Source organism: Parus major, chromosome 2 (genome assembly GCF_001522545.3).
Source record: "Parus major isolate Abel chromosome 2, Parus_major1.1, whole genome shotgun sequence".
Classification (NCBI taxonomy): Eukaryota; Metazoa; Chordata; class Aves; order Passeriformes; family Paridae; genus Parus; species Parus major.
This window is the reverse complement of record NC_031769.1, coordinates 15962921-15985170: the sequence shown is the minus strand read 5'-3', so window position 1 is coordinate 15985170 and position 22250 is coordinate 15962921. Positions and strand designations below refer to the sequence as shown.

Sequence of the window (22250 nt, the reverse complement as noted above, 5' to 3'; positions counted from 1 at the left end):
CTGTTGCATAACAAATCTAGCACACTTGTTTTTTAAAGAGGCAGTTTAAACATAAGGTAGTGTAAGTTAAACAGAATAGCAGATTTCAGCTTTATCTTGTTCTGTTATTGTTGCAATAATTCTGTTGATATGTCATCATTCATGCTGCTTACAGGTGCAACACCTGATTATGCCACAATAATTAGGACAGAATTTTCACCAAGTCCCTGGTATGTTACAACTTCACCATTGCATTTAAGGTTTTTAATCCCTTTCTGTGGTGCTCTAACCACTTCCCTGATTAAAAGTGAAACTGAAAATAATTATTGTTGTTTACAGTACAGATATAAAAATATTTCACAGAACTATAGAAGCATGATTACCTTCAGTCTTTCAGATACACACTAAAGAATAGAACCAACGTGCCTAAGTCTGTGTCTGAGGTGATGTAGACACTAGTGACAACTCTGCTAAAAATTGACACATCATTATGTTTTGATTGTGTGAGTTTATCCAGTCTTGTTTATTTTCTCACCCCCAAACCCCTACAGTCTGTAAGTTCTGTTGTGGAAGGTATGTTTTTCAGGGACAGGCAGTGGGTACATTCTGAAAATCGGGACCCTTCTCTTGACTACCTTGCTTCATATTGTACCTCCATCTTCTGGTCCATACTGTTTTGAGTTTGCCTTACATTCTTCCATCAAACTTTAATCTGCATGCAGATCATTATCTAATTGTTTAAGAATTGTATGCCACTGCCTCAAAATCAAGTTTCTTGAATTAGTGGAAGAGAATTATCTGTAAGCTCAGTGACCATCAGTTATGGCTTGGGTATTGTCTCTAGCAAATTGGCCTCGACAGAAAAGTACAGCCTTCTATAATTGTATTTTTAGTCTGCGGTTTCTTTGAAAATGTTGAATACAAACCATTGAAATACTGCCTTTCTGAATCAATAGAGCCTGTGGCTCCTTAATAAAGAACACAGAAGTCTGACATGCCAGCATTGAAATAAATGACTTGTAACATCTACTCAAAAACGAGGACAAACTTACTGGATCTGTGGGTTACAAATATCCAGACGTCAATGTGTTGGTAAAGAAAAAAATAGAGAATTCACTCAAATAGGCTGAGGAAATCTAAGAGTTTTTTTTAAAGGTTTTTTTTTTAAACCTGGTGGAAAAGGTCACCCTGCAGCTGCGTGAGAAGCCTGACTTCTCTGGAAAGCTATGTCAGTAGTCTCTTTCTGACAGGTATGAAGTGCTTCTTTACAGACAAAGTCATTGACAAATTATTTTTGAGTACATGAAATACTTGACATCAAAGAAGAAAGTGGGCTCTTAGCTGATATAGCACTGCAGAAGGGGAGGCTCTTGTTTGTAGCTGCTGGAAGAGTAGAGGGACACATAAAGTGGGTGGGTGCTTTAGAAGAGCATCATTTTAACTTTTTTTGCACTTGCTAGTAAATGCACAAGAAATTTGATGTCTAAGTCAATGTTAAAAAGGCAAAGAAGCTTCAAAACACCATTGCTCAGTAAATGTGAATTTTTTTAAAATGGGCATTCAAAGTTTTCTTGTTGTGTAATAGCTGAAGAAGCCAAAGGTAGACTAGGATTGGCACCCTAATGATCTGATACAGGGTGGAAAATATTGAGACTTTCAGAACCAATTCGTGCTTCAGAATGTTTCCCTGAGAATGTTTGTGGATGTTTTTTGTTTTTTTTTTTAGAATGAGGGTAAATCCAAAGGGAGGTAAGGAAACCCCCTTTGACAAGCTCCCACACTAAGTTAAGGTACTTGAACAAATAAGCAAAGTATCTGGAAATGGTTTACAAGTTGTTCAGTAGAATATTTCTGTATAATCTTTCTGCTTTGTGATAAGGCATTTAATCTGTTCTAAAATCTTACCAAATAAAGATGACCCTTTGCCTGCATGCTGAGTAGTAGTGGTGTTAGTAAACCTTTGTGAAAACTAAGTGTTGCCTCCAGGAACAATAAGTTAGGTACTGCAGAGGCTGTAGGAAGTTTCAGCATTATAATACTCTTAAACATTGGCTTCCTAAGGGGCATTTCTCTCCCAAAAGCTTTTCTCCCAGCTGTGTTGCAGTTGCACCAGATGAAGGTCTGTTAAAGCAAGGTGCTGTGTAGTGCTGCATGTGCTGGTATGGGGCAGTGCTGATGGCAGCACAGGCAGGCACAGCTGTTTAACAATTTGCTTGGTGTCTTCTTGCATTGGATATGGGAGCTAGGTTTAAAAGACAATACTCACTGAGGTCTGTGCGCTTTCAGAACAGGCAAATACATGTAGACATTAGGATTTCAAAGGCAGTAGTTAGTACAGGACATAGATCAGCTTTGAAAAAAGTGAGCCTGTTCCTAATTATTATTTTCCAGGTAGAAATACTTTTCTTACTCTTAAAATACAATATATTTTCCAACTGTGTTTCTTTAGGCTGCATATGACTAGTTTATCTTTTCAAATAGTTTTGTTTTCTCAAAGATCTTCTCAGGTTGTTTTCAACATCTTTGGTTTCTAATGGGTTATTTGATGGCTTTTTCTGATCGTGTGTGAGCCTTTGCTCTGAAACACCCTCTGTTTGCTTCATAAGCTCACTTTTTCATGTCTGTTTGACTTCAAAGATACTTCCTTAACAGATTTCCTTCCACCTTTCTTCACTAGGAATTTTACAGAACTCAGTGTTGGTGAATCTTCTTACCATCTTATGAATCTTCATTCATAAGAAGGGGGAAAAGAGCTAAAATTTGTGTTGCTCTAAAATGCAATGCATTATTAGGTTCTATTAGTGGCTGCACCACAATGAGGAGTAGTATTGAAGTAGGAGGAGCTGCTGGATGTGTGGGTGAGTGAGATTTTTGAAATCCCATCCTTTAAACTTTTCTCCCCTTCTAGTTTCCAATTATAAATAAACAGGTATAATCAAGGTTACAAATGATATTCAGAAAGGCGAGTGTGAAACTTACTATACAAATATTTTTTCTTAAAATCTTAGTTGTTTAGCTTTCAAAAGGGTCTAGAACATTCTCTCCAGCATTTGCTGCAGGATGGGATTATCATAGAAGATTAAGGGCTGGGCCAGCAAGTGCCAATCAGTGGAGAGTCTCAGTGAGATATGGAATCAGTGTCTCAACAAGCCATGGCTTGTCCTGTTGCAATCTATACCTGCTTCAGGCTTTACACACCAAATCTCAGCCTCCTTTGTGACTTGAGTTCAAGCTGATGGCTTTATGTCAGTGATATCTAACAGTGCTGGAAATCAGGGCAGAGCATCAGTGTAGCTCTAAGCTTGAGTATTTCAACAGCTCCCCTCTCAAACAGAATGATCAGAAAATGTATTGCCACAGGGTGAGCAGCAAAGTATCCAAATACGAAAATGTAAGATTAAAAATTGTTTCTTTCTAAGTGGAGGGAGCTATGAGAAGATTTCTTCCATGGAAAGAAAAGCCTGTCAGTATTGTGATTCATGCTGGGTTGAGTCAACAGTAACAGTTTTGGCGCATAATTGTTGAACTTGTCCGGCTGGAGGAAAAAAATCCAAGATTTCCCTGCAAAAGGGAAAGTAAATGTCAAAAACTCTTCAGGTTTCATAATTTATAAATTGTACCCACTTGCTATAAAATTCTGGTGTCTTATATTTTAGCTGTCTTACTGTAGTTAAGATCTTGTGATTAAAGAACTGGAATCTGTATTTCTCAGAGCTCTGTTCTATGAAGACAAGGTACAAAGAAGCAGTGGATAGATGTGTGGGAGACTGGAAAAGGACAGATGTAGGTAGTCATATCTTGATTGCTTGTCAAAAAAGTGCCCAGTGGACACAGACTGGTGTTTCATGTTTAACTGTTTATGGAAAATATAATTAATTATAGCCTTTAAGATGCATTGGAAAAGCCATTTGTTTTACCTCTAGGGCTATGTTTGGTATGGGCTTTGTAAAAGGCAGTTCAGATGGTAGGCTTGGAGCAGATGGGAGGAGAATATGGCCTTAACATTTTTTAATTTTTGTTTTTTTCTGGTACAGGGCAAAACAGTTTTTGATTCAGGCTACAATGTGCAACTCAGCTATGTGGCTCTGTGTTGTTTTCAAACATAATTCAGTTTTCTTTATAGCGTTCTGAGCTCACTATATTCACATTTTGTATTTTCTGGGACAAAACTCAAGAGTGTAATAATGCTCCTTCCTAATTGCCATGCAAACTGAAAGTTCCAATGATGACTTTGTTGACAATGATGAATTTGTTCTGCACAGAAAAGAGCTTAGCAAGTTTTGCTCCTCCCAAAGGGTAGTACCAAGCTTGGGGACATCCTGGATCCTGGAATGACATTACTATGCTTTCAAGTTACAACATCTAAGAAGCAGCTGTTCTTCATGTTCATTCTCACATGTTGGCTGAGGTGCTGACAAAAAGCTGGCAAAGCCTGGATCCATTGGTCTTGCTGCACACACACCTGTAACCAAGCTGTGTGTGCTTGGTGGCCCTGGACATCTGGGGGCCTTTGTGGAACTACCTGCCAGTGCTGGGAATGCCTGGGGATCAGCTGCTGTTCTGCCTGGGCTTCTCTCTGACAGGAAATCCCCAGGCACGTTGTTTCTACTGCAGAAGGCTGAGGAGCATCAGGGAAGAGGGAAATGTATCCAAGTCAACCCCAAAACTTGATATCCTTATTTATATGGCACATATTCTGAAAATCCTTGGGAAAAGGTACTGGTGATATGGATGGAGATAAGAAACTCCTTAGATGCTGAAAAGTGTAAAGGTCTGGGATGACTAGCCAGTAATCCCAAATACTGTACTTGCAAGTGTTTATAAATGCCTGAGAAGTTGCTGTTTTCTGTGTTTGTTCTTATCCACAGACTATTGTTTTAATGTTTTTAATGGTAAATAAAGATGTGAGTATTGTTGATTAAATTATTTTATTAAATACAGAGGCATCCCTTGGAGTGTAACAGCTTGAAAAGCACATAAATAGAGAGAGGAATGCTGACAAAACAAGGCTGTAGTCTTTTGGAGTATATTAAAAAAAATAAAAATGAGGAGAGGCTATTTCTGTTATAGTAAAGTTTAGGAAGACTAAACCACAAAAAAAAAGGAAAACTATATAGAGGAAGATGTGTCTGCCCCAATATGTATGCTTAGGGTGTACATTTTTCAGAGAACTTGCACTTAATGCACTTAAATTTAAAAGAAATAAAACCATGGTAGTTAAAGTAATGATTTTTAATTTTTCAGTCTGTATTTCTGTCAGACTTCTAAAATCTCTTTATTTATGATGACTGCTTGTTTGAGTAGTGTAGAACAGATGTTACAGAGCAGGCTGGGCCCTCAGAAATTTTCTTTGTATAGTCCTATATTAAAAAGAATGCAAGGAAGGGAGGGAATAGAAACTCTTGTTCTAGCTGAAGAGCTTACGGCTCCCAGATGCTTGCATGTACCCCTCGTGTCTCATACAGTCACTCCTTGCAGTATTTTGGGACATCAGTTTCAAAATGAGGTGGGGATTTGTGTAACCAAGTGTATTGGAAACAGCAGAACAGGGTTGCACAAACTTAGAATTGAAGCAGGGAGCCTACTTGGATCAGTAACAAGCATGAAACATCAAGGGGTGATGGCTAGAAAATAATTACAGTTACCTGATGATGAAAACAATTTTGTACAGCATATAGACTCCTTGAGACTTAACATAAACACAGGTGTGTAGGGAGATCCCTACACAAGGTGATACAAGTATAGGTCATGGAAATAATCTAGTGATTAAGATGTTGAGCAGATAATAAAGTTATGGTATTACATGAAATGTTTTCCTGATCATTGGTATTTTCAAAGCAGGTGAGAGGCTGTAGAACTTGTGTGAGAATGATACTGTGGTGTACTGGGCTAACCATCAGTACAGCTCCAGCAGTGCATGTTCATTTTGTTTAAGAATTACATGCCTGTTCATAAAACAAAAATACAAGGCATTTGAGAAAAACCTGCTAGGTAAGGTTCTCTTTGTAAAATGACCTTCAAGCTGGGGCAGATCTAAAGAGGCATTTGTTTAAGCTCTGTACTTTCATCTGGGTGAGAAAAAAAGCCTCAAAATACGGAGAGTTAAAAATCACATACTTAGGTTTGAGAAACTTAGCCCCATTATACAGGTCATTGAGGAGAATTGTAGTGCTGCCTTTAAAGAAATATATTTAGAATGGCTTTTAAGAAATCCCTTAATGGAGCTGATACTAGAAAATAAATACCCAGTGAAAGCTTGCAGAGAAGCTGCATGTCTGTTCTTCACATCCTTCCCATCTTGCTTTTTTTTTGGTCTTTTTTATTTTAAAAATTGTCACAAATCTCACAGTTTGATTTTGTATGTAGTGAGATGAAAACAATAAAGATAAATAAAGATAAATTAATAAAAATTAAAAAATAAAGATAAATTAATAATAAATAATAATAAGAGTAATTCTATAGTATCTAATGTAGGATAACAGTGAAAGTTTACTAACATTTTGCATGAAATAAAGGGGTGAGGGGTGGCTGGGTGGGATTAGCACAAACCAAGTAAGATTTTAAAAGCTTCCTTAACTTGTGTCATTCACATTGAGAATATACAGTCCTCAGGGAGCAGCCATTAACCTACTAGAAGGGGATGTAGAAGTCACTGCTAGTTGGCTTTGCTTAGTCTTTAAACCTGTCATCCCCAGGATTAAAGTGATGATTGACCATCATGTCTGGTTCCTTAGCAGATACTCAGAGCAGTGAGAATGGCAGCCAGCCTTGGATTTACCATGTAATAAAAGCAATTGGGGGTGGACCTGATAAGAATAGAAGTGTAAGGGTTCTGAGGAAAAGCACACAATTAGGCCTGGAATTTTGGATACAAACTCTGTATGGGGTTATGTTCTTAGAGTCTGCATCAAAGCAATGCCTCTTTATGGTCTTTGGGAGCACTGTTGCTAAGAATGACATTGTGGAAGAAATACAGTCCTGATGTATTTCAGTTATTCAGGTGTCTTATGATGTGATACCATGAATCTGTAACTGTTGACATGTTCTCTCAGTTCCTCCTCTTAATTTAAATGTATGTGATATATCACTTAGAAGTTTCCCCAAATGAATAATCTCCTTACTGCAAATATGTGAAGAAAGAACATACTTGAATGTTCAAAAACATTCCTGTCAAAAAGAAAATAAGTAAATCTTAGGAAAAACCTTTTGGCATAGCTGGGGCTTTTTGCAGTATCATTGGTAGGGTGAGGAGCATTACAGTTTTAATTCACCTTCACAGCTCAATGGTCTTGTCCTGGTCTTGTTTTTCCTGTTTACATCCACGGCTGGGTAGGACACATGGCTGATTGTGTCCCCACCTCCTTGTTGTTAGAGGGAAGGGTTATGTGTGCCTTACAGTGCCGATGGGGCTGTGTCTGTGCCTGATGCTTATGCTGTGAGGACAGAGCTGCTGCCTTATCCTTCTTATGCTGCTGCTTCTCAGAAAAATATCTTGAGAACTGGGATTCACAGTGCATGAAACACACTTGTGAGAAAAAAAATGGGACTATGTTGGGATTTCTCTTTTGTGAACCAAATTTCCATGCAAATAAGTAGCATTCTTCTATGAGGAGAAAATGAGCAGGTGCTTATATTCTTGCAGTGTACAAGACAGACAATTGTTTTTTCAATTCTCATTTTACAATAAAGTAGGGTTTTTTTAATCTTCAGATATGAGATGGATTAAATCAATCCAAAGCAGTGATGCAGGGTGCCTATAGAAACATTACCTTGCAATAAAACTAAGGTGAACTTAGTATTTAGCATATTCATTGTTACTATACAATAAGTTATTTTACCTTTTTTTATTTTTTAAAGTGCTATGGATAAGCTTGGAAACTAGAGAAATGTGGGAAGGCTCTTCATTGGAAGGTTAAAGTAGAAAAAAGCCTTAGCTTTAAATTACCATGCAGCAGATAAAGTAGTGAAGCTGGTTTGGCAACTCCAGTATAACTGGATATTATTTTGCTGTTTAATGTTAAGCCTAAATGTGAGAATAAATCTTTCAGAGTTCTGACAAGGGAATGTAGAAATTATGCAAATGAGATGCTGTGGTGACAATTACAACAGTCAGATTTCAGCCTTGGAGCCAACATGTAAACTGTGCAAGTGTGTCACAGAAACTGTCCCTTCTTTGTACCTTTGTACTCTGCCCTAACATAAGAGGCTTAAATGATCATCAAGATGTATTTGACCAAACTTTTTTTACAAAAGGTGGTATAATTGTCCATTATATACTTCATATTTTTACAGAATCTTTATCTTTCAGTTTTTTGTACATTTACAGTAAATTGTGATCTTGGGAGTAATCCAAGGTGTGGAAAACAAGGTTTTGGTAGTTACTTTGTCTATTTCAGTTTTTGGGGTTTTTTTTAAAAATATTTATGTCAAAAATGCTCAGTGTATATATTCATTTCATCAACTTTTTCACTGAAATCAGAGAATTTATTTCCATTTGTCATTTGTTAGGTAAAGATCTGTATAAACATGAATCTTCTTACCATACTTTGCATCTGCCTAAATTACAGCAGAAGATGTATGGAATATTGTACTTACCTTATTCAGAGTTCTGCTGTTCACATAATTGAATATAATGTTTCAAGATTTGCCTTTGAACTGTGAACAGGTTTAAAGCATTTCAGCCCAAAAGGGAAATTCTGTTTAAACAGTGACTTCTGGGTTTAAAAGAACATGGCCACATCAGTCCCAGCTGCAGCTGTAACCTAAATACAGTAATAGGCTTGGTCTGAGACTCCTCCTGAAAGTGGCTGCAGTCTTTTCCCTGGGGGCTGCCTCAGAGTCATTGAGGATATCTGCACCAGCAGTCAGGCACTCAAGTGATGGGCCACAAAAGAGAAACATTAAACCAATTAATAAAGACCTTATAGAAATAAGCTTTCATTATTTGGTACATCTTCTAATATGGACATACTTTTGTAGAACTGTGACTGATAGTTTTGGGGGTGGTAGTGGTGGTGTAGGTTTGTTTCCTTTAAAATACATCTTTTTTTTATTTTCTTTTTTCTTAGACCTTAGTAATGTTATGAATTCCACTCCAAATATGAAAGCTGTAAATGGAAAAGCTGAAAGCAGCGATAGTGGAGCAGAATCAGAAGAAGAAGGGCTTCGTGAAGAGGAAGAAAAAGAACTGCAGATAAATGGAAAGGGTAAATTGGACTGTTGTGTCTGCCACCTAAGTGACAGAAAATACCAAAGTATCATGAATGGTGTACTTTTTCAAGGGAAAAATGATGCAAATACATGTGAATGCATATGTGAAAAATGTCTGTACAAATTTGCAAGCTATGCCATGATTTTTGACTTGCCTAGCAAGTTCTGTCAAAAGGTTATCTAAATATTTATACCCTGCGTTGTTTTGGGTTTTGTTGCCAGTGATTTTTTTTTAGAGGTATGAATGGCTACATGGCCTGTAAGAGTAGAATTGAAAACTACTTTTTTTTCTTCAGGGAAAATAAAACAGAACTTTTAGTGAGATTCATTTAGAGGGCCCATAAAGAACTTGATGCTGAAATAACAGCATCTAGTGAAAACCAAATGAAATTACATATTTAGAATTCTATACAGATGTCCTCCAAGGACATTAGGATTATTATTTCGTTTAGAAGAGACACCTATTTCAGATTTACTTACTTATGTTTTAAGTATCTGCCCTTTATGCTTTTTACAAGAAGAGAACAATCCAGGCAAATGGGAATACAGAGCATTTACATGTTTTGTTCTGCAGATACATTATATGCACAGTCCATTAGCAAGCTAGCTGCTTGAAGAAATACGGTTGGAGCTATTAGGTATAGAGCTTTCTCTTTGCAAAGTTTTCTTTTCTTTTACAGATTATAAGAATGTGAAACCCGAATCAGCAGCTGCTAAGGATTTGGAAGGTATTGTTAGTAATGGCTGTTGCAAGGACAGCTTTATCCCAGATATGCAGAATGGCATCCAGACCAAATCTGCCTTGAATGGCTTGAACCCGGAGGAAGAAACAAATAAAACAGAGCCAAGCCTGGAAATAGCTCATAACACTGCTCACCAAGGTATTGTTCTTCCAAAACTATGTTTTCATTTGCATATGTTTTTCATGGAAAATATTCTTTTCTTAAAAGCTTAGTTAGATTCAGCAGTGGTGTCTTTCAGTTGCAGAAATCTGAAGACAGAATAGTAGAACAAATTAATTAATTCCAGTTAAAAATAAGGTTTTCTTTTAGTATATCCTACAGAAAGAGAGATTAAGAGAGACAGAGAGGCCTAAACCCACAGAAATAGAAGTTTTCTTGTAATATCATTATGCTACCTATGCAAATACTACTTGCCTTTAAAAGTGAATTTGTAGTAAAACAAAAATCACTTATATCTGGTTTATCATTCTGAAAAGCTGAACATTTTATAAATACTAGTTTGTTGAAACTGGGATCTGAGTATATACTTTTAATACTAACATAACTTTAGGCAAAACTGCTTTGTACTTAGGAAAGAGAGGGTAATGAAAAAGGCAAAATTTATAATGCAAGAATGGCAAGATGAAGTATAGTTTTCCCACTAGTCAAGATTTTCTATAATTCCTAAATGAACATAACATCTTTATTCAGAATCTAAGTTTAGGATGACAGTTGTAGATAGAAGGGTCACAAATTGATGCTCACATACACATTTTAACTCATTGCTCTAGTCCTTGCCAGGGTTGGCTCAACTGGCTCGCATTTACAAAGCATGTGTGCTATCCCTCTTTCCCTGCAGGTGCAAGTGAAGAGAATACTGAAGAGATCTCAGCAGCTCAGCACTTAACCAGTGATTCAGACAGTGAAGTTTATTGTGACTCTATGGAGCAACTTGGACTAGAAGAGGTAGGGGTTTAGTATTCCTGAGTGTATTTTGAAGCTGGTATGCTGCTTATTTTTTAATAGGTTCCTCTCAATCAAATGAACATGGACATGCAGAGGTGAATGACATGGTTCATGCATGCTGTCCTTCTCTTTGAACTACAGGGGTTTGTTCCTTTCATTGTCAGCATTTTACAACTTGGTTACTGCTGATCTAAAAGCCTTGAAGCCCTCGGAGAATTTATGTGATGAGAAGGCTTCAAAAACAACAGTACAAAGAAACAATTATCAGAAAAGAAAAAAACAGTATAAAGAAACAAAGGTCTGTGTCCACAGATTAATGTAGGGTCTCATAACATGAAGGGACCAGAATTCAGCTATTTTTAAGAAATGTGAAGTATCTTTGTAACAATTCACTTTTTTTTTTCTTTTTTTCTGATCTGGTAACTTCTGCATTTGTTTTTTAGAATAAATAAAGAATAAGTGTTAGCAGGTAGCCTGTAGGCCAGTGCCTGCAAGTGGCCTAGGTCTAAAGAAGTGGGGGATTACAAGGATTTCTGTGTTGCTTTGTATTCTCTTCAGACATAATGTACACCTCTGACTTTCCTGTAAAAGGTGAGCACCAGCCGTGCTGCCATAGTTTTATCTGGATTTGCACTCCTTCTGATTACTGCCCATAAATGTAGTCTTTGTTGGCTTTCTGGCCTAGACCTCCTTCAGAGGCCCAGGTTAAGTGTGGGCTTTGTAAGTTGTACTCAGACACCTTGTTTCCTAATTCTGGAGGGAAATGTGTGAACGGTGCCTGGCATCAGAAAAGCCATTAAGCACTCAAATATTGCATCATTCTCTTTCCTGAGTATGTAGGGAATTCATTTTAACAAATCAAAATTCTCCCCAGTAATGAAGCATGTTGGGAAACGTAATTTGATAGAAGTGCTGCAAGCTGTCTTATCTAGCTGATTACCCAATCTTGTACATCATTCAAGCTTGTTTGAGATTCTCTAATTGAAGTGGGTGGATAATATGTCAGTTTCCCAACCTGCATGAGGAAAGTTCTAGTTTTGCACAAAGTAACAAATGTTTAGGTATATGTAAATAAATACACAAGTTGAACTACAAGTGAATCAGTTCAAGCTAGAAGAGGTTCACCTAAAGAAATAAATATAGCTAATTCTTGGAAAAGATGTAGCCAGCACTCTTGCCCTTCAGTTCTGCTAATCCAGCAGTACTATTTGACAAATTTGGGCAGCAGTTTCCATTTCTCTGCCCCTCATTCGGGTTATTTGGGCTTGTCCATGAAGCTTTTTCAACTAACTGAGGTCCCCAGTCTGCTTCAGCATATCCTTGTGCAAGGGCATGTCCTTGCCCTGTGCCAGGGGCTGCTTGAACCATCCACCAAGGCAGTCCCAGTGCAGAACCTGAACAGCACCTGGATCATCCTTTTTTACTGTCTTCCTGCAGTACCACTAATTGAGTGAGAAGTTCATAGAATACTCTGTCTTTCCTTTGTTTGGTGTGAGGTGCAGGTGCAGCCAAGCTGCCTGGAGCAGGCTGATGCTAAGGTGTGTGCTCTTTGCTGTGCAAACACTGCCTACCCAAAGCTGCTGACAGCATGGGCCTTCTGACCGTGGCTCCCAAATTCAAGGGAAGAGGCCACTTCACTGTCTAGGAAGCAAAGGCAGTTTTAGAGGGGAAAACTGAATGGTTTTAGACCTTAATGTTCTATTTTAGTAATTATTGAGTATTAGTGTATGCTGGAAATGTCTAAAGAAATTCCTGTGGTATCACTGTTGTGAGATTTGCCTGAAATGCCTTCTCAGTCTGGAAATGACATTTAGACAATAGTAAGTATATTCTACAGGGAAACAACTGCTTCCCTTAAAAGTCTTAACTCTGGGCAAAGTATTTTCTTAATGTGAAAGTAAAGATGATATTTTTTCCTTTTTAATGTTTAATTGTCATATTTTACAGAATTTAATTACTTGCTAATATTAATTTGTAGCCCTTGGAGATCATCACATCAGCTAAAGGATCTTTAAAGCATTCATCCCATTTCTTGGATGTAGATCACAGTCTTCTGTTAGAAAATACGGATTTTCCAAGGCACACATGCGTGACTTATGGGAATCTCCAGCCTGGAAATACTGGAGAGGGAGCAGCTGAAGAACAAGGTGAAGTCAAATGTGGAGGAGAAGATGGCAAAGCCAGTAATGGGGGTCCTCACAAGGAGAAAAAAGGTGGAGAAAAAGCAGATTTCTACAGTGTCAGAAGAGGGAGAGGTACTGTGACCCTGCATTTGTGTTCCACACTCTCCTCACTGCCATAAATTACTGGTGTCTGAGAAGCACCTGTAAGCACTGTCCAGTGGGACAGTCATGTGTGTAGTGCTTCTGCTCTTCACAATAAAAATACATAACAAAATGCCTTTTACAGTGGGTAACTTATACTCCAGCTGCTGCTTATTGCACTTGGGTTTTTAGAAATGTAATCCTCAAAACCAGTCTGTGCCTGAGAGGAGTTCTTTAGAAGTTACATACTTATTGTTAAATACATATGCATTTGTATCTCTGTGGTGGTTTATTAAAACCATGGAATGCCATGGAAAGATATCAGTGACATATTGTTTTGTATATAATTGTAATGTTAGCCATACCTTTGAGTGATTCTTATACTATCCATTATGATTCTTGAAACTTAATGAATCACGTAATAGCCCAGATGTTCAGTTTCTGTTGAACCTCTGTGCTTTTTAATTCCATTATACTTCTACTACTGTCACCTACGAGCAGCACCATATTCCAGTGGTATGATCTGTAAAGTCAAGGATAAAATCAGTTTTTCTTGTACAAACCAAAAAAAGGTAGAAAGTATTTTATTTATATATAGCATGCCTTTTATAGCGCCTATAAGTAATCAGATGGAAAAACTAAAAAGAAAATCCAAATAAAACATTTATGTTGAAAACCATTATAGAGAACATACTATAGTTAACTATTTTCTTCTCTCTTGTTTTATTGGTTTGCTACTTATGGGCAGAAACATGACAGGCTAGTGGTAGCTGTATCTAGTTTTCAAAGAATTATGCTTTCTTATCACTGTATTCCAGTGGTCTTTGTTTCCCAGCTGGAGACTTTGCCAAACTTAAAGCACATACTAAGACAGATCTTAATTTTTACTAGGGCAGAATTTACTGCTGAACTTAACTAGTTGTGTATTGATAGCTTTCTCTAAATGTTCTTGCAGTTCTAGGAATCTGAATGATACTGTCACACTAAGGCTGTAGGGAAACATCTCAGATGACATTTCAGTGATCCCCCTAGTGCTGCTGAACTGTCTGAATATAGCCTGTGAGGAGTACCAAACTCCTGGGTGAAAACTGAGGGAGAAAAGTGAACTATTAAAAATTTTCAGTAGAGCTGTAGCCCATTCTGTGTTTTGTGTTTCTGCTTTTCCTCCCTCACAACAGGGCATAGACTTCAGCCTTTAGGAGACGGTTCCCAGGGTGGCCAGATGGGCAGTGGAGGGGACGGCGAGCGCTGGGGCTCTGACAGAGGCCCCCGGGGAAGCCTCAATGAGCAGATTGCAGTGGTGCTGATGCGGCTACAGGAGGACATGCAGAATGTCCTGCAGAGGCTGCATATGCTGGAGGCTGTTGCAGCATCACAGGTAGTATTTTTTGGAATTATTTGATTACCTTTTATTAAATGTCCTTGGATATCTTTTTGCTTTGTCAGATGAAAATTTTTGACAATATTTTCTTAAACTGTAAAGACATTTCAGTTACATTCTGTCATGAGTTCAACTTAATATTTCCTACTGGTACCTACTCTCAGGAGCACAATTCAGAGCTCTGTTACATGTAAGCAAAACCATTCATTTTTGACCTAGATATTAACTATATGTTATTTCACTGATTTCTGATCTTAGCCATAGTTATTGATACACATTACACGGGCTCTATATGGAGATTCCACAGTTAATGTTAGTGTGCATGATCCCAGATAATTCAAAGCTTTTTTAAAGAAAGTGAGAAATTACCTTAAATCTTTCAGATGGTGAATGTTCACAGGCAGAACTTCAGATTCCATTTTTCAGTTAGCAAAATACTTGATTGTTCATAGCTTTCTTTCCTCGTGAAGTAATCCAGCTTTATTGGAATTGTACATCATGTCCTCACCCAGCCAGTAGAACTCTTAAGCAAGTGTAGATCTTATTGATGCAGTGTTTCTTTGTCCTTCTGTTTCAATAGAACATGCTGTGAATATAGCTGAACCAGCAACCTGAAAATGTTCGGTTTTGTTTGACTTGCTGATATATTTTGATCTGCTTGATAATGAGCAAGCAATATCCTATGGGAAGCACATACTCCAAATCAAAGGCAGCCACAGAAAACCATTTATTAATACTGTAATTTTGCTGCATCACAGATATTCAAGAATATAATGTCTTGCTAAATACAGATTGATTTTTTTATCTTTGTATGAGCAATATAAGAAGTGTTAAAAGATTATTCCCCAACAGTTCATGCTGTGCTTGCTGTCCTTACCTAAGGAGAAACAGAAGCTTCTGTTTCGTGCTTACATAAATTAAGACCTAGAAAACCAGCTGCTTTGCTTTTGTGGAAGAGCCACAATGGGGTATGGGAATAGTCTTGAAAAGATTCTGGTATTTCCATTTTCAGGATTGCCTGGAAGACATGGAACAGAGCCTTCTCTTTCCTTTGTGGCGTTAGACATGCCTGTAGCTGTAGCCCAGGGCAAACTAAAACAGTGTTTTTGACCTTAGTATAGACTGGTGCTGAGACATGCAAGCAGGCAAATTAAGCTGCTGCGATTTCTGCTCTGGGTTGGAACTGGGACTAGACCAGAGCTGAGAAAGTTGCAAGGACAAGTTGATCAGGAGAGCCTTCAAAAACTATAAAGAGGTCCAGTAAGTGTCATTGATTCATTTTCTAAGACACAGAGAAGTGATAAAATTACTATAAAGAATAGTGGAAACATGAGAGGTAACTTAGCAGCTATGTGGGGTCACATGGGGGTGGTTCTGTGCAATAAATTGTGATATATACAGATTGCAAAGCCATCACAAGATGAAAAACCTCATATTCTTGTTTTGTGAAGAAGAAAAATTTTAATTGCAATTTCCCTTTTTATACTAACCAGCCTTTGTTTGTATTTAAAGGCAAAATCTGCAACACTACAGTCAAATTACCAGCCCGCCTCCTCTGTCAAGGTAAAATACTGCTTTTATGATGTGTAAAAAGTGTGAACTGTGAAAAAAGATGAATTTGAATATTTTATCTCTAGCTCTTGGTATGTGCTTTTTGTATTGTCTCTCCTTGACTAGGAGATAAAAAATAATCTGTCTGAGGAAATTACTTGATAGATTAATCTTTTTTTCTGGTCTTACTATCATTTTCTGTGGTACTGTAGCATTTGAAGTGATGAGAAGTTGGTATTCAATATGTGCACACAGATTGCTGACTGGAATTTTTTTCTGTTTTCCTTAGAAACCATCGTGGTGGCCCTTTGACATTTCTCCTGGTGTTTTAGCTTTTGCTATTGTATGGCCATTTATTGCCCAGTGGTTGGTACATGTGTATCACCAAAGAAAGCGAAGGTAAAGATATGCATTCAATAGAATACATACACTGTGTGTCACCTGTTTAAACCAATAAGTCATATTATCATGTTATTTAGACAGGACAGAAAATTCTTTGCCTTAAAAGTTTGTCAGTATGAGAAGGCATTGGTTAATTTGACTTTATATGTAGTATGCTTTATATGTGGCAATTTATGTTAAATCTATGAAATGTGATGCAGGATAAGTAATTTCCAGCATACACAAGTGGGTGAGGCTGGATAGCTTGGAAGCATCTCCATAACATTCTTTGATCCTCTCACTCCTTATATTCTCTTGAGCTATTTTCACTGCTTCTAGACTTCCTAGTCCCATTGTGCCATGAGAATTTTTTTTTCCTATCACATCCTTTGTAGAGTGCCATCTGTCACTTATATTTAACACCTCTAGCACCACTATATTTTTGTAACATCTACCTTGGCTTCCTTCAGCTGAAGGACAGCTGTACTCTGATCTTCCATCTTCTCAGCTCTCTGTGCATCAGAAGATCAAATGAGTGTTCTCTAGTTACTGTCTTACTTCAGCCTCACACCTGATTATGTTAGCTTAGTATGCTCTTGGCTTTTATATTTTTTCCCTCTGTCAGACTGCAGAGAGTTTGCATGTGTATGGATCTTAGGAGAATTATCTGAATTTGCTCTAGCTTTTTAACGTTTGCTAGTTTTCATGGTATAGTTTTCTCTCTTCTGGTAAATCAAAGAAACACAGAGTGGTTGAGGTTGAAGGAAGGCTCTGCAGGTCATCTGGTCCAACATCCTTGCTCAGCCAGGGACGCTTAGAAGCCCAGGAGTATGTACAGGCAGCTTTTGATTATCTCCCAGCAGGGAAGCTCCACCACCTCTCTGGGCAACCTGTGCCAGTGTTTCTCTGTCCTCAGAAATGCTCCAGTCCTTTAATCATCTTTGTGGCCCTTTGTTGGACTCTCTCCAGTTTGTCCGTGTCTCTCATGTAGCCAGAAGCAGACAGAGCACTCCAGGTGTGGCCTCTCCAGTGCTGAACAGAGAGGGTCACCTCGTTCACCCTGTTCGAAGGGACAATGCAGGAAGGGATAATGTTGGAAGGGAAGCATGTAACACCACTGGCCTTTGTTGCAAAGGCACGTTGCTGGCTCATGTTCAGCATGGAGTCCACCAGGATGCCCAGATACTTTTCTGCCAAGCTGTCTCCCAGCTGGTACATACTGATGCCTGAAGTCCTTCTCCAAACCGTGCCAGACTAAGCACTTCGCCTTTCATAAGGTTCCTGTCAGCTCATTTTTCCAGCCACCTGTAGTCCCTCTGGATGGCAGCACCACCCTCTGGCATATCAGCCACTCCCAGTTTTGTGTAATCTGTACCTTTGCTGAGGCTGCATTCTGCCCCGCCATCCAGGCCATTGCTAAAGGTGTTAAACAGGATTGGCCCCAGTAGGGACCCCTGGCATTCACCACTAATTACTGGTCTCCAGTTACGCTCCTGTCACTGATCATCCTGTTTGGGCCCAGCCCATGGCTTTGTAAACAATACAGCACCCACAAAGGCTGCAAATCTGCCAGGGAGCTCACCTGGCTCAGAACTGTCAGCAGCAGCTTTGGTGTTGCTGCACTGTCTGATGAAACCAGAGATTGCAGTACTGAGACTTTCAGGCAGTTATGCACATTTTGCTCATTCTTTGCACTAGCAGATAGAAATTTCCCCTTGTCAGCAAGGACAAAGTTGGGGTGTTTTAAATCAAAACGATTTTTTTAGTATTTTACTTAAAGCTTCTATGAATTTCAGTGTTCTGCTCATTGTTCTTGCATGGTTATGTTCTCTTCCTCTCTCTGAACAGTGTGCTGTTCTTGAAAATCTTTTTTGATCATCTATTCTGACCTCTGTAGCACCCTCAATCCAGCCACAGGTTCAGACAGAAATCAGTTTTTAGAAAAGCACCCTTTCCAGCAATTTTTCTAGTATATTGTCCTAGTGATTCAGTGCTTCAATGAATGAACACATGATACATTACTTTTAGTTTGGATTTGTCTAGCTCCAGTTTGCATCCACTGGATTTTCCTCTATGCAGTTTACAAAGAGCCTGTGATGTGTTTTCCATGGTTACTTTTTTGCTATCCCCAGGTCATCTCATAATCTCTTGCTTAAACAAAACAAATAGAACAACTGGAATCTCATTTTAAAATTGCTTTCCAGTCTTAGAATGATTCTTGTGGCTCACTGCCAAATGCTTCAGTTTTTCAACATTCTTTTTGAGTTTTGAACACCAGGATTTGTACCAGTGGTAATTACCAGTGTCAGTGTGAAACAGTGATAGCATAGCCCCATGTTTTGTTTACTCATTCATGTATTGTTTTGAGATGAATTTAAATAACAGAAACAAGTAAAGAATTTTCAGTGTTCTTGAGCTTTTCTGTTTCTGAGGAAGTCTACTCATAGGCAGAATTTAAGGACTGTGTTTCTGCAGAATGTTTCTATCTGGAGTTCTTCTCCTTTAACAACGTGTAGGAAGCTGATCAAGTACACTCAGTGAGAAAATGGAATTGCAAAACGAGTCCTTTTCTCTTGTCCCATGGCCAGTCTCAGCTTGTCCTCTGTTCAGGTGTGTGAGCTCTTAGGCAATAGCTGTTCACAGCACCTACATTGACCCTGTCTTTGTACTTTTAGTTTTAAGTTACATTAACTGTCCCTGCAGAAACTACACGTCTTTGCTACCACACAAAGTTCTCATGCTGCAGCTGTGGAGCCATGACTTCTAAACTCTTCTGCACAGTGTGGCAAATTCCATGTAACTGGTGGAGGGACAGTCTTCTGTAACCAAGAGCTTTGTGTTTTGCTCTTGTCCCTGGGCAGGGGTAGCTCAGCTCCATCCCAGCACCTGTCCCCTGTTCCTTTATGGGGAACTTAATGCTGAAATCTAGGTACTCATACTGAAGCCTTCACCAAGAAGGCTTGAAAACCTGAATCCTAAGGGCCCTAAACCCAGATAGAAATATATTTTCATAATAATAAAAATTTTCTAGATTCAGCTCATGATTTTAGAACCCTCTAATTTTATGTTTTATGGAATCATGGGGAAAACAGCTCTTGAACTGTTGCTCTGCTGAGCCAGCATACCACTGACACAGAGTCAGGGATTTTTCTGAGGAATTCCATCTACAGTTCCAAATTCTTAGTGAATTTTTTACTCTTTGGTGTAACAGGGCAAATTTTCAAGTATCTTGAAGCCCTGTTGTGTTTTATTGGAATGGAAACCTTTCACATACAGCCTTAATTGATATGTTTGTTTAGATAAATGAAAAATCATCTCATATGTGAATTAAACATTAAACTAATATATTTGTTTCCTCTTCTAGAAAACTGAACTGAGAATTCATTACTATGCTTAAGGACTTCTAGGAGAAGAAGACAGCCCTGGAAAGCAAAGGAAGTCTGAATTCTCATAGAATCTCAGAATTTGGGATGATCTTCCTTATGTTACAGTAATATTTTGTACTACCTTTGAGCTAAACGTTTAAGGACTAATATTATTGAAACTTGAATGAATCACAGCTCCTAGGTTACAAATAAATTTAATAATTCCATCCTCAAAACCATATGAACAATAATTATTTTGGAATGTGCTTGTGGATGGGCCTTCAGTAATTACTGGCCTTGCTGATGTCAGTTGATGAAGAGAATAACATCTCTGTAAAAGAATAAGTGAAAAATATGTAAACCCGTCACTTTAACAGTGAAATAATTTTACAATCTCAAGATCCCTGCCGGTTTTTCCACGGTGTTACATATTACCAAGTGAAAGCTCAAAAAATTTATAAATTCAATACATTGTAAGCTGTTGGAAAGATACAATATAGCTCTGAGGAATTCAACTTGTTATTTTTGCTGCTAAACTAGTGTGGGGCAATTTCCATATAAATTGGTCAGAAATGAAGTTGAATCCTTCACTTATCCTGTAAAATTGTAAAGAAGATTTGGGAATTTGTATATAACCTGAAAGTCAGAGCCATTAATAACATGGGGCCTGTCAAATACAAATTTGGAAACAGTGTGTGGTACAAGGGATCCATGTAAAGAGGCTGCACCTTATCTTTTTAACTTTCCTAACTGTATTCTTGTTGAAAACAGCTTATTTTAACTGAAATGCATAGTCTAGGCACAAGGTGCTTTAAAATGAGATGAAAACTAGCTCAGTAAGTCTAGCTCTAAGCTTTTAAAAAGCTCAGTGCACTGTAAGTTTTTTGTTGGCAGTTAATGTTAAATTAAGATTTAATCTGTTGTGGATTTTTCCCAAGTCACATCATGAAACATATCAATTCTGGTATGTCTCTCTTATCCTTCTACTTCCTCTCAGAAAAAACCTTTTCAGCTAATTTTGGAGCTGATATTTTTCTTTTCCCCACAGAATATTTATTAACCCATATACAGACAGAGGTACAACCTCATGAAGTTTGCTTGACAAAATCATGCTTTAAACCTGATTTTAAAATAAATTAATATATAAGCTGTCTAAATCTATGGAAAATAATAAACTAAAATGAGATTTGACAGAAATCTTACAGTTTGCTATGAAGAATTATATCACAACATAATCCATGGTTAAGGTCTGAATCTTCAGAAATTTCACCATTATTGATGTGCTTTCATTTTCCACCAGGACTACATCCTACAAATAATTTTAAAGGAAAGTTTTTTTGGTCCTTCCTGAAAATCTTTTATAGTTTGGAAAACATTTTTCATATAAGCTATACAGTATAAAAATATAATCACGGAATTTAATGTTGGTTTTACCAGAGAAATTTTAATCTTGATTTTTAGTTACGTGCAGATTTTTTTTTTTAGTTACTTTTCCTCTCTTCTGATTTTCTTATTGTAAAGCTGAACTAAAAAATAAAATTGCTGTAACCTCTTTGAAGACTGCTGTAACAAGCAGATGGTTTCATGTGCCAGCAATGAGTTTTGGCATGAGATGTACTGAAAACTCAGGTTTGAACAAAGCTTATCCTGGAAGGGAAGTTCTGCTGGGACCTGAAGCCATTGTGCCTGAGCTTAAAATCCCTGAAGTGATTGATTTCTTATCATAAGGGATAGAAATCATACAGGAAGGACACTCGAGCTTGAAGGTCACATGAAAACCCCAGCCTCCTGAAGCAGCATGTCTTCTGCCAGGACAAACCACCCTGGAGTGCCTCCCACAGCTCAGAACCGTGGCACCTGTAGGGGTTGAGCTCTTAGAGATGGGACAGACATTCCCAAAGGTTAATTGTTAACCTACCCCTGAAATAAATGTAGGCTTGTACTATCCTTGTTATTTATTCATATTTCAATAAATCAATCCCTTAATATTTTGTATTTTATCTTGAACTTAATATTTACTAAATGCTGTACATCAGATGCTGTGACTGCACACAAGAGTCTGCTGGCTGTATCATGAAGAATCAGTCACAACCTGAAAACTGTAATACAAAACAACATCACTCAAGTAACAATTCACTTGTAACTCAGAACTGGGCCTACCTCAAACTCACCATAGTTTGAACAGGTTCCTAATTGGCAGCTATTTCAGTTTAAAGGTAAAGAAAACTGGTTGTTTTAGTTTTTTTATCATTTGCCTAGGTGGAAAGAGATACAGCTTTGATGTGAGGCAGTAGCATAAGGCAGGTGGAACTCAGACCTGGGATACAGAGTCTGAGCCTGTGCTCGCTGCAGGAGGGCTGGGAGCCAAATCAGTTCTGCACAGCACTGGAAAGGGCCAGCCCCAGCCCCAAACTGCACTTTTGAAGCAAAC

At 38.1% G+C, this 22250-nt stretch overlaps 1 protein-coding gene and 1 long non-coding RNA gene across 3 annotated transcripts in view; one reads left to right on the top strand and one right to left on the bottom strand.

The window, feature by feature from the left end:
• ACBD5 (acyl-CoA binding domain containing 5) overlaps positions 1 to 21819 on the top strand; it is a 30135-nt gene extending 8316 nt beyond the window's left edge. For both annotated transcript variants that reach the window (XM_015618107.3, XM_015618108.2), the window contains 8 exons: positions 9048 to 9185; positions 9870 to 10070; positions 10771 to 10877; positions 12856 to 13132; positions 14320 to 14519; positions 16035 to 16085; positions 16363 to 16472; positions 19819 to 21819. In XM_015618107.3, coding sequence (XP_015473593.1) covers positions 9048 to 9185; positions 9870 to 10070; positions 10771 to 10877; positions 12856 to 13132; positions 14320 to 14519; positions 16035 to 16085; positions 16363 to 16472; positions 19819 to 19831 — 1097 coding nt within the window. In that variant the 3' untranslated portion in view covers positions 19832 to 21819. The remainder of the gene's footprint in view (positions 1 to 9047; positions 9186 to 9869; positions 10071 to 10770; positions 10878 to 12855; positions 13133 to 14319; positions 14520 to 16034; positions 16086 to 16362; positions 16473 to 19818) is intronic.
• On the bottom strand, positions 10082 to 15078 carry LOC117243728. Its single transcript, XR_004495572.1, has 3 exons — positions 14892 to 15078; positions 13507 to 13664; positions 10082 to 10180 (listed from the first exon to the last, which is right to left on the bottom strand). It is a non-coding gene; the product is annotated as an uncharacterized LOC117243728 (long non-coding RNA).
• Positions 21820 to 22250: the final 431 nt, after the last annotated feature.